Raw genomic sequence first — 13068 nt, forward strand, 5'->3', positions numbered from 1 at the left:
ACAGAAACACTTTCATTGACTTCAATGGGCTTTGGTTCAAGCGTTGAGAGATGGCTGATCGGCATTACTAGAATGGACAGCCAACAACCCTTGACAGAAACAAGATTTGATGTGTATTTAAATTCACAATGGTCTCTGGTTGTTTAGATATTGTCATACACAGTAATACATGCCTCACTATCCCATAAAACTATTTTAGAACAAATATTTAAAGCAGTTGAATAGGAACACTCTTTGAACCCTCCATTCCCACTGCTTACCTTACAGAAGGTTTTACAGCCATCTAAGATTGGCCTATACCCAGTGCAGCGGCACAAGTTACCTGACACCAGAAAATAATAGGTGAACTATTAGTTCTATCTATGACATATAATTTAGGATTCAAGTCTTCATGCTAAGGTTTGTCTTTCTGAGATTTCAGGAGAAGGGGTATAGCTCTGAAATGCAGTGTGGGCCAGATGTACAAAAGAGTTCAGCATCCACTATCTCCTGAGAGAAGGAAACTCTTACAGCAGCTAAGAGGAAACTGTAATACTGCAAGAGCTGCATCAGATGGCAGCAGTGCGTGAGTTGACCCAGGGCCTTAACAACTTTGGCTTTGGCTTCACTGACACAAAGGTGGGTTTTTACAGAGATAACTAGCATGGGATAGTTCTCTCATTGTAAAAACTTAAGTGGAGACAAGGCACTTGCAGTGTTTATAATGAGGTAGCTAGGAAAAGTCAGCACTATACCTCCTGCCTGTGGTTGACCCTACCAAGTTTGCGTCATGGTAAAACTAAACTGGCCTTGTCTCCCCTCTGCTTTTACACTGGGATAGTGAACCTCTCTAAAAGCACACATTAGTTATCCCTCTCTAAAAGCATACCTTTTTGCAGTGAAGACATAGCCAGCCTCTCTTTTATTTTATAGTTTTATTACTGTCACAAAAGCTTTGGCACTGTTCTGAGGTTTATAATGTTTTGAACTCTGTATCTGATTCAGAGTAACAGCCGTGTTAGTCTGTATCCGCAAAAAGAAGAACAGGAGTACTTGTGGCACCTTAGAGACTAACAAATTTATTAGAGCATAAGCTTTCGTGGACTACAGCCCACTTCTTCGGATGCATCCGAAGAAGTGGGCTGTAGTCCACGAAAGCTTATGCTCTAATAAATTTGTTAGTCTCTAAGGTGCCACAAGTACTCCTGTTCTTCTTTCTGTATCTGATGAGATCTAAGGCCAAGATTTTCAAAAGTGGCTACTGATTATGGATGCCTCAATTTTTGAGTACCCAACTTGAGACATCTTAAAGGGGCCTGATTTTTAAAAAGTGCTTAGTGCCTACCCTCTGAAAATCAACTCCCTTAAAGGTGTGCCAAGTTGGGCACCCTAACTGAGACATCCCAAATCACTATTCACTTCTGAAAATTTTGGCCCAAGATTTCACTCCGCTGGAGGGTATGCTATTCAGCATGACATCACAGATGTGCTGTTTAGTATATAGGCACCTCACAGATTTCAGGCAGTAAAGAATTCATTGTTGATTTCTTCCCTCCCCCGCTTTTCTGAAAGGAAACCATCAATAAAAATCTTATTTACTAAGAGATTATTTATCTTGTTTGTTCATATATTAAAAATGGCATTTTGATGGGGGGGTTGGAGGGGGGGAGGACAAACAAACAAAAATTAACCAGCCAGAGCTGCAGCTATCTGCTCCATGGAGGGTTCAGGGTGGTTTCTCAGCAAGGTATACATGGACATCACCATTCCAGGGGTGCAAAAGCCACATTGAGAGCCATGGCACTTGGCCAGCCTTTCCTGGAACAAAACAGAACAACAGCCCCTGCTTCAAAATGCAAAATCAACAAATTTCCTTTTTCAATCACTTAAAAAAGCTGTTGATTTCAAAAATTACAAACATGATTTAAAGGGTTACAAGATCTGACCTAATTAACATAATATAAAATGTGACAAATGTTACAAACTTAAATGCCTTCCTCTTAGAAATGTGAGATATTTCGAGAAGAAACTTAATCTAATGTGAAATCTGAACCAAGAATAGTTATTTCAGATGTGTGGGTCCAAGCATACCTGACTGGTGGACAAAGGGAGCAGATTATCCCACAACTGCCTACTTTGGGGTTCTTACACCTTCCTTTGTGGAATCTGGTGCTGACCACTGCTGGAGATGGAGCACCGGCCTAGACAGACCATGGGTCTGATCCAGACTGGCAATTCCTGAGTTCTTTTGTCTTTACCTCAGTCTCTTAATATTATATGCAGTGTTGTAGCTGGATATGAGAGAGACAAGGTGGGTGAGGTAATATCTTTTATTGGACCAACTTCTACTGGTGAGAAAGAAAAGCTTTTGAGCTACACTGTCTCTCTCTCTCACCCACAGACAGGACCGGCTCTAGGCACCAGCAAAACAAGCACCTGCTTGGGGCTGCACATTCCCAGGGGCGGCACAGCAGCTGGTAGCAGTTGTGGAGGTGCAGCTGGGCCCGCATGGCCTCAGCCGCGCAGTGCAGGGCGCAGGGCATCTGTAGCACGTGGGCGCCGCTCACCACCTCAGCCTGGTTGTTGTGGCGCACCTCACCCATGCCCGCCGTGTCAATGAGCAGGCGCAGCACCCCGTAGCTCACCCCCTTTACCCGCAGGATGTCCGGGGACTTGGCCGCCAGCACCGACTTGTGGGCTCGGATCCACCGGCCGGACACTTCGATCACCAGGTCCAGCTCCTCCGAGACCAGCTGCTGCGGGCTCCAGGGCTGCGCTCCAGCCTGTGGACAGTAAGTGCCAGGCAGCGGTCGGGCGATGTCGCCTCCTCCCGCCTCGGACGCGCATTGTTAATCTCCCACTGGCTCTTCACCACCCGGCTGCAAGAGGAGGCTGCTCCGGGATCCTGCTGCGGGGCTTTGTCCCCCGCCCCGGGCGAACTGAAGCACAAGGAAAAGCTGAAACCGCAGGGAGCTTGCAAAGAGAGCGCGGAGCTTTCCCCATCCCTGCTCTCCTCTTCCCCAGCTGATGCGCTCCCTTCCATGGAGCCGGGCTGCTGCTGGCTGCCCTTGCTTCTCTCCGCTTCCCCCAGAGCTTTCCCCTGCTTTGCTTCTCCGCAGAGCCTTTTTGGACAGGTCTTTGATCACCCGGGAAAAGGACACAGGATAGGACTGGGCTCTCCATGGCTCTCGCAGAGGCTGGACCTGGCTAATGTCCCCCCCAAACACACACACTCCCAGCTCAGCAGCACAGTCAGCCACCCCTTCGCCTTCCTCTTCTCCCCCCACCCCTTTTTCCTTTTTTCCCTTTGCGGTTTAAGGATAAACGTTACTGTGGGTTTTCCTTGCTCAACTCTCCTTCTTGGCACATGGTCAATTTCAGCCTTGTTTCCAAGCCTGGACTCCTCTCAGGTGCTCACAGCAGAAAGAGGTGTGGGGGGCAGCCGTCCCTGCAGCCACTCACTGCTGAACTTTTCAACTTGACTAATTCCAACATTGTATAGATTTCTGTAACCATCATATGTTTGCTGCAACTTGATTGCTCAGACTTTCCGTGAGTGGCATTGACAGATCAATGTATAGTAATAAAGTATCTCACTTCCTGTTCCTCGGGGGAGTTTGATTTTTTTTCCTGGCGCAGTTTAATTTTCGATGAGCCTTTTTCCTATTTCTTTTTCTTCAGAGTAAGCAACACATGTTCTTTAACAAGTGAAAGATCATTGAGTTTTAACAGTTTTGCTTTACCTAGATGTTCGTATCAGCCTGCATGCATCTCCCAAGATCAGTTTGACGAATTGCACTGTTTTATTTCAGCTCAAAGAGGAGCTAAAGATTTTCCTTTGACTTTCTGCTCTGAAATTTGCAGCAACAGAGTCAACTAAACATGCTTGATGTGTGATTATATTCTGCAATTATTGCCCCAATATGCAAACATGTGTAAAAGCCACAAAAAAGGGGGGGGGGGGGGGGCTGTCAAAATTTGTTTTGCTTGGGGCGGCAAAAAACCTAGAGCCGGCCCTGCCCACAGAAGTTGGTCTAATAAAATATATTACCTCACCCATCTTGTCTCTCTGTTAATATTAAGCAGTCTGCATGAAGGGGCATCTCTAATAAGTCTTAATCAACCACTTTATACTTGTATTATCAAGGTTTCCAGTAAAAGTTAGTCTGACCGTTAACAACGTCTAACAAATATCAGACTTTTGCTGGCCCACTAAGATGAGTCTCACTGTTTATGTATCTTCTTTGCTATGCCTCCAACACACAGTATACGCACTGTTTAGCAAGCAGCAGCATTGCACATTGCGCCTTTTACAATACTTTGTTTTTTAGCAGAGCTGGACAAATAATCCAAAATATTTCCTGTATAGACATGCTATAATTTTAAGGTTAATACCGTTGGCCATTTTTGCAGCCCGTGGGCATTTCCTTTCTGGATTCAAGGAGGTGCCGGCATTGGCAGGAGATCACATACCTCTTAGTTCATCATCTAGAACTGTTTTATTTTAGCAAATAGGTTGTTCCCATACTATGCTGGAGATTCCTGAAGTTTTTGCAGCATGTGTGACATTTACTAGCTAACTGTACATAAAGACTATATTTTCCTCTTTTTCTCCACACGTTTTGAATTACACTGCAGAATCAGTTTAAAAATCCAGAGTCTTCAGCTATCTTTTAGTAGTGGGAGCAATACCATATCTTTAAAAATCATAACAGTGCCGTACCACCACTGCCAATTAATCCTAGGCACGTGAAGGAAGAAAGCAAAAATCCTTTTACAGCATACTCTCACCTGAACTGGATGTATCCGGGTTTTTGTGCATCCTACGCCTTCCACAGTGGTGACTGCAACGCCATGCAACGAGCATATTGGTAATAGACAGGCATTGGCAGAATAATGTCTTTGGATTGTAAAGGAGAATCAAGGACATTAAATATAGTGTAATAGTATTCTGTGGTAAATTAAGAAAGTGCTTTTTACTGTATCTCTCTAGCTATAAGCACCCATCATCATCATCATCATATTGAGTGAAATTAGAATTATAAGCTTTAAAAACATAGGGATTATATGAACAATAATTCTTGTGTACATTGTAGGAGTCGCATGCCTGGTCATGCAAGAGTTGGCAGTTAGGGGCCTGTGCATGCCCCTCAAGCCTAACATTCTACGGGCCAAGAGTATAAATATCCCACCCTTTCCATCATTTAATCCTTATCTGCCATCAGAAGCCCTATTTGCAGGGCTCTGATGCACAGGGCGGGAGGGAAGGTCAGAGTGTTTCTTTGCAAGCAACATAGTGAGAAAACAAGAGTTACTGTTGGTAACTAACCTCCCTTTTCTCCTTCATGACATTGCTTTCACAGAGCTCACTATAGAAGACTAGCTAGCACCTGTGCCCTGCTAGTTAAACCGTGACATAAGCACTGCTCTAAGTCAGTGGTTTTCAATCTGGGGTCCGCAGACTATGTCTAAGATTTCCAAAGAGGTCCATACCTCCACTTGAAATTTTTTAGGGGTCCACAAATGAAAAAAGGTTGAAAACCACTGCTCTAAATCAATATTTGCTCAATACAGAGTTGATGTAGCACTCAGAGAACAGCAGTGATGGCGGTGTGAGCTGAATTCCATCAAGGAGACTTAGAGGTGTTAGGTAACTACACGCTGTGGATACATGTCACTGAAGCAGCTATCCTCATCACTAAGCCAGTGACATATTCAGGCATAGGTATGTTAGCCAGCTCCTAACAGGACTCAGTCAGGGCCGGCTCCAGCTTTTTTGCCGCCCAAAGCGGCCAAAAAAAAAAAGGAGAAAAAAGAAAAATCCGATTGAGCTGCCACCAAAGAGGATGAGAGGGAGTGAAGGACTCGCCGCCGAATTGCTACTGAAGACTGAAGTGGAGTTGAGCTGCCGCCAAAGACTAAGTTGCTGAAGGACCCGCCGACGAATTCCCGCCACAGATCGGATGGGCCACCCCTTTCTATTGGCCGCCGCAGGCACCTGCTTCTTTCGCTGGTGCCTGGAGCCAGCCAGCCCTGGACTCAGTGCACAGTTTTTCCACTTAAATGGCCTTTGAACTAACAAGACCTAATCGCCAGGTTTTTCTGCAAATGATCAATCTAAATTGAATATTAAGTTAAAGTTTGACAAGCTTTTTTTAAAATACAATATCACATAGGAAAACCTTATCTACATTCTTGTTTTTTTAAAACAAGACCGCCATATTTTCTTTAGTAAGCTGAAATCACATTTATTTTTACAAGGTCATAAAAATGTTTTGTTGAGTATTCCAGATATTTTGTTAAGGATACTTTATGTTCTTGGAAGCTGGTTCATATGTGGAGATCATCACAGTGCAGGCTCCACAGCCACCTCCTCCACAGCCATACTTAGTCCCTGTGAGACGGAGTGAAAGAGCTGCCATTAAGGAAAAAAGCTTATGGGTATTTAATAATTCATTTTTTGCTTCTGCTCTGTTCCCAGTAGTTTCCCAGGTTGTATAAAGCTTGAGGACAATCTTCCTGAAGGCAACATATATAGAACCTGTAATTGGACAAGTGCAATGGCACATATATCAGAAGCTCATTTTTCAATTGCTTGAAATCTTCAATTATTTTAAGACCAAAACTACAAAATAAACTGAACAAGCTCCCACCAAGTTCATTGGAAGCTGTTGACTTCCTTTGGAAGCAAGAGCAGCCCACAATATGTAAATATCCCACTGGGACAGAAACAACAGTAGATATTCTGTATAGCTCATGTGTTCTGTTTCAAAGTGGCTGAACTATATTTTTGGGTAAACTCAGTAACTTGCAGTGTAGCATGGAGGAAAGATTTAGGGCCCAAGACTCGTGGGTGACATAAATTTAACTTAAATATGTAGTTAAGTGCTTTGCTGAATCGGGGGCCTCAAAGTAAATTAGGAATCTAAATACCTTTGTGGATCTGGGCCTTAGTCCTTAGGGCCAAGATTTTCAAAATGGCTGCCACTGAAGTTAATGGGAGCTGCTAAGTGCTCAGAGCTTTTGAAAATCAGGGCACCAAAGACTAAAATGTCTAGATTCCCAGTAAGGTTAAAATGAAACCTTTAGGTTTATTTTGAGTCTGTTAATATCACAAACTAAACAATGGGAAGATAAACGTGTTTTGCAAGGAAACCATTGTTTATTGAAATCATCACTCTCGCAGGAAATCAGATGAATAAAATGGGAATCAAACTGCTACCTACGCAAAGTGCAATTCATCAAATTCAAATAGCCAAAAATATTTTTTTCGGCGGTATAACAATAGAAAAACAGGAATTTATTTCAGAGTTGTGAAATACAGTATTACAATTCTCAGAATTAACTGTATAATATTTTAATGTAATGGGTCTCAAACTGATTTTGAACATGTGGGCAAGTATTCCACTTCATATTTACAACCAGAGCAAACTCCAAAGGCAGAGATTAGTGAAAGATATTTTTCCTCAAGCCTTGCTTTGGCCTCTGAGTCCTTTCACTGGCTCATATTTACATGCTGCATCAAAAGTTAATTTCTTGTCCTTTTTGTCAAGGTTCTGTATTTCATCCCAGCCCACCTCTCAGATCTTGTGTTGTATCATCTGCCTCCTTGCTTTCCCAGTGATGCCATCCTCACCGTCCTGTATCTCTCATTTCTACTCACATATTCGTGTCTTCTCCCACCTTATCCACTGTGCATGGATCAGCCTCCTAATCTCAGTGCCAGCTCCCACCCACTCAAATCCCATATTTCTCCACAATGCCACAGACACTAGCCCATGTGACTCTGTTGTGTTCTTCATTCCAACATTGCAGAAAAAAAGAGTGATAAAAAAATTCAAATCTGAATCAGCACCTCCTCTTGGTTTCCCAATAACTCTTCTCAGTGTCACCTGGAGTCTGATTTTTTAGAAGTGTTAAGCACCCACCTCTTGAAGTCAGTGGGAGCTGCAGGGACTTAGCTACCTCTGGAAATAAGGTTCTTAGGCTATTTAATAACAGGGAGTATCTTTCTATTTGTCTTGTATAGCACCGAGCAAGTATTTTTGGTCCTGATTTTAGAAAAGAGTAGGGTAAAAATGTTGCCAATATGCCAACAATACAAGAAAATGTCTGACAGAGGTTCTCCACTTGGTATATGGAGCATTTCCTGGTGGTCTGTGGAAGCCAGCTGGTCACGTGGTGGTGGCTCTCTCCTTGTTTCCAGCTCATAAAGTTAATTAAAAGAAGCTAAAACTACACAGATACTTTCCCAATTTTACTCTTCCATGGAAGCAATTTCTTTATTTGCCACAGGGATGTTATGTGATCATGAATGAAACTTCGGAAGGGGAGCCACAGAATCACCACTGGGAGAGGAGATGGTTCACAAGTCACTCTCTCTACTGAGATGTGGTCCACACTACTGACATGCTTGAGGGCCCCTGGTCTAAGAAGTTATGGAGTTGGGAGAAACATTCTCCCATGATTTAGGATTTATATCTTGGTTTGTAGAGTTCCTCCTACAACCCAAAACATTTATGCTTACATATAGCTTATCTAGATCCCTTTTGTCTGCTACACTTCCAACGTATCAGTAAAGAACTTCTGCCCTTGATGGAAGCTCATCATGAAAACAAGAACAATGAGGCGTCCGGTGGCACCTTAAAGATTAACAGATTTATTTGGGTAAGCTTTCGTGGGTAAAAAAACCACTTCTTCAGATGCTTATGCCCAAATAAATCTGTTAGTCTTTAAGGTGCCACCGGACTCCTCATTGTTTTTGTGGATACAGACTAACATGGCTACCCCCGATACATGAAAACAAGCAAAGCTAATCCATGATTAGCACAAAATATTAATGTGCTATCATCTATTCTAAACAACTTCTGTTTTTAGATATAAGACTACTGAGGAACATGCATAGATTCATCTCAAGCAGCATGACACTAAAGAGGTTTGGTCTATGCTTAAAAATTAGGAGCGTACTAAGTAATGTTTACTCTCCAATTTAATGGCAAATGTAATACATCATATTACTATATTTTATTAATCAACCTTCACCTGAAGGATTTCAAAGCACTTTTCAAGTTGTATATATAAGTCTTGTTCAGGCACTTCTACTGAACTTTTTGGTTCAGTGATCAGCTGTCCTGCACTAGAAACACTATCCAGCACATTTTAGGATAAGAATTGAAAATTACCTTCTCCAGATGACAATATCAATTTTTAGATACAGTACAGTAGGCAGAATAATTACAAATTTTAAATTTAGCTGGGACACAAACACTAGTATCCCCACTCTTCCCAAAAGTGCCATTGGAGTTCTAATGACACAAGTGGTTAGGTCATCAGTTTTGCACATTATCTGAAAAACGGGACTTCCAGCAGCACAGTACTCTCTTCCACCAGTCTGAAGCAACAGCTCAGTTCAGAGAGTAAGTGCCACTTACTAAATCCTGTAGTCACACTTCACTAATACACACATAATCCACATACAAAGATACTGACTGCAATCTGGTTCTTAGTAAGGATTTAACAGCAGGTCTCAGATTACTAAAGATTCATTATTTTTAGAACTAGATTACAGAACATTATCACAGATTATCTGACAAGGGTAATTCAACTCCCCCCACTTACTTGCTAATTCACAGTGGATCTTCTATTAATTAATAGTCTAACGCACCATTTCCCACAGCTTCTAGCCTCCCTTCCAAGTACCCATGAGGCTTGGTTCATCTTATCTTATTTATTACAAAATCCCCGTGATTTGATAGAAATGCTATATAAGGGCACGGAATTATCAGAGGATGTCAAAGCACTTCACAACACTAATTAATCTCTGAGTGGCAGATAAGTATTAATATCTTCATTTTACAAATGGGAATAGATGAGCACAAAAAGGGTAAGCGACATTCCCAAGGTGTCACAGCAAATCAGTGGCAGAACTTGGCACAGAACCCAGATTGCCTGATTTAGCAATGTGCTCTGACCAGTGGACTACAATCCCTTTGAGTTGGAGCTAACATTAAGCTAATTTTTACAGTTTCATGGAGTTCCTAACATTAAAATATAGTCAAGCACTGAAGAGTGTTTGGCTCTTAAAAAGATACATAACTTAATATAGTAATTGTATGCAGCTTCAGGGCCCAATCCCTGTCATCCTTAACCAGGCAAAGCTCTAATGATCATCAGTGGGAGTTTTTCCTGAATACAGTCTGCAGGATAGTGCTCTAACTGCATCAACAAGGAAAGGATATGTCTCTTTCGGAGGTAAGACAACAGCATTTGTTCAGGATCAGCATTCTTCTCTACTATCTGCAGAAGGAAGGGAAACAAGCTGTTACAAAAATATTCAATGTTTATCCTTCAGGGCACAAACCAAAAGCCCCCACTTAACAAAACAGCACTTGCTAAGGGCCATAGGTGGGAATTTTTGCTTCCTTTGGAAGTTTTTTGTCTAACAGTCCTACTGCTAAAAAGAAACTGTCAGGACAGCTTATCCTTAATAAAAACAACCGTGGTGATAGGAGGAATGCCACATCAAAAGAATCCATCCTGAGCCCTTCTAAAGGTAAAGGGTTCCAGGAATGGGACTGTATGTCAGCCTATGCACATATGCTTCATACGTATAAAGACATACAAAACCACTCTGGAGAACTCTCAGAATTGTGAACAGACTGATGGCCTGTTGGAAGTGAAGGGGAGCAGAGACTATTCCACAGTGCAGATGGACAGGGAAGTATTACTGCAAGGTTACAGATACCAGTTATTAAAAATACAAACACAGGAAGAGTTTACTACATACCCCCAGATCAGAAATGAATAAGGAAATCAATATTCTTGACAGATTATAGAGCTTCGTTATTATTTAAACATAATATGATGAACACTGGAGGGCAGATTAGCCAGGCCAGTGCCAGGGATCCCCTTCCTCCTAGTTTTACCCACAGATCTATACTGTATTCATCCTACAGAGTATCCAAATGCTTTACAAAATTATAATGCCCCACCATCCTCTCAAATGGGATGGCTGTAATGAATGCTATGACCATTAACAATATTTGTAGCTATCCATGCCAAGAAAACGTTACACAATGGTAATCAGATTTTATGCATCAGGGCATAAACTATGCAGGTCAGGAAGACTTCTCCCTCTTCATCCAGCACTGCATAGAATTGACTCAATACACTCTTCATTCTGTGATGGTCTCTGACAGAGGAAGAATACTAAGCTACATGGAGCAATAGCATCATCCAGAAACTCCTACATACCTATCTGATTAGAGGAATCTTTATCCCATTATCTTGAATCAGCTAAACCTTAAAGTAGTGTTTATTCAATAGCCAGTTTAAGTAATTATGTTCCCATTACATCAACGTTCTACTAGGCCAGTAGCTTCCATTTCATTCATCGTATTTTGTTATGCTTTGGCATTTCCATTAGCGACATCTGCCTTCCTATCCTCTCCACATTGCACTGTGTGTCAAGAAAATGTATATTTCAAGCAAAACACATAATTTTCAGTAATTTTTTTTTGCACGCATGAAATTCTGAGGGAAATTTTCAAAGGATGAAAGGAGAGTTTGGCACCCAACTGCCATTGATGTTCCAGGAAGGGCTGTAGGCCTAACTCCCTTTTGTGATTTTTAAAATCTTCCCTCCTCTGACATCATCATCCACAGGAATCCTGTGAGACACCAGGCAGCAGGAAGAAAAGCGCATGATCTGCAGGTCTGCCGTGGCCCCCCAAATTAACACACCATCACTTCAACACTGGCTGACAACAGCCCTAGAGAGGTTATGGGATGTTCGTTTGGGGATGCAATGTTATTGTTCTCCCACTGCTTTTTGAAAATCATTTGCGTGTCAAGGACATTCAAAAAGCTGGGTGAGGTAGAAGGCTCAATGACAGCTACTCTTCTAAACTTCACAGCCCTTAAGGTGTATGATGTTAGTAGGAGTGGAACACCCTTCAGCTCCATGGCACTCTAGATTTTATACAAAAGACAAGTAATTTACCTAGCACTGATGTGCATAGAAAGTGCCATGACAAAAAATGTATGGGGAGGAAAAAAAATGCATCTTAGGGGGCAAAACTGCATAAAAGAAAGACACAAGGCAGAAGTGTTAAATATTTAACTTCCTGATCCTGATATGAACCTGAAATTAACTCAGAACTTTCACTTGTAACTTGCCGTTCTCCTTACATTCATTGCAAACAAGCAATGTATGCAGAACGCTATCCGTGTGGAAGTGACAGCTAAAGACCCCGACCGACCCCCCAATATCATGCTGCTTCCTGGGGCGAGGAGTGGGGATTAAATAACTACGTTAGCGCTATATGGGCTGTTTCCTCTTCTGACCCTGCAGAGGAGAAAGGGAAGTGGGGGTGGAGACCTGCCCATGGAGTCGGAGGAACTTGGGTCTGTGTGTCCGGTTGCCATCACATGAGAAGTGGCCCAAAGGACACTCCAACGCCTCCCGCCCCGCCCCAATGCCCCGCTCACTTACCTTCCTCCCGTTCACGGAGAAGATCAGCTCATCAGGCCCCGCTCCCCCTGCAGCGGGGAGAGACATTGCGAGACGCAGAGAATCACAGCTCCTGTCCCCGCAAACCAGCTGTGCTGTGCAGCGAGTGATGAACTTTCCTGGGCGGGGCTGCCTGTGAACTCGAGAGGCCAGGAGGCAAAGCCAGTAACATGAGAAGTCGGGGGTGGCGTGATCCGCAAATGTAACTGATATAATAAAAGAAGAACAGGAGTACTTGTGGCACCTTAGAGACTAACAAATGTATTAGAGCATAAGCTTTCGTGGACTACAGCCCACTTCTTCGATGCATACTTCGGATGAAGTGGGCTGTAGTCCACGAAAGCTTATGCTCTAATAAATTTGTTAGTCTCTAAGGTGCCACAAGTACTCCTGTTCTTCTTTTTGCGGATACAGACTAACACAGCTGTTACTCTGAAACCTGATATAATAAAGAGGCCCATAGCTATAGATAGCTTCCACCCATTGTGCAATCCCAGATAAAAAGCACATCCTGCTCCAATCACTTTCAAAACTGGTTCGCCGCCAGGAAAGGCAAAGGCAGTGGTTACTATCGCCAA

The 13068-nt window shown here is 42.7% G+C and overlaps 1 protein-coding gene across 6 annotated transcripts in view; it reads right to left on the reverse strand.

Moving 5' to 3' along the window:
• Positions 1-12724, reverse strand: part of LOC128845542 (aldehyde oxidase 1-like) — an 87699-nt gene extending 74975 nt beyond the window's left edge. For all 6 annotated transcript variants that reach the window (XM_054044340.1, XM_054044344.1, XM_054044341.1 and 3 more), the window contains exons 1-6: positions 12473-12724; positions 10218-10275; positions 6289-6385; positions 4771-4879; positions 1671-1797; positions 261-322 (exon numbers count right to left, since the gene is read on the reverse strand). In XM_054044340.1, coding sequence (XP_053900315.1) covers positions 261-322; positions 1671-1797; positions 4771-4879; positions 6289-6385; positions 10218-10275; positions 12473-12538 — 519 coding nt within the window. In that variant the 5' untranslated portion in view covers positions 12539-12724. The remainder of the gene's footprint in view (positions 1-260; positions 323-1670; positions 1798-4770; positions 4880-6288; positions 6386-10217; positions 10276-12472) is intronic.
• Between the last annotated feature and the right edge of the window lie 344 nt (positions 12725-13068).

The sequence above is a fragment of the Malaclemys terrapin genome, chromosome 11 (genome assembly GCF_027887155.1).
Source record: "Malaclemys terrapin pileata isolate rMalTer1 chromosome 11, rMalTer1.hap1, whole genome shotgun sequence".
Taxonomy (NCBI): domain Eukaryota; kingdom Metazoa; phylum Chordata; order Testudines; family Emydidae; genus Malaclemys; species Malaclemys terrapin.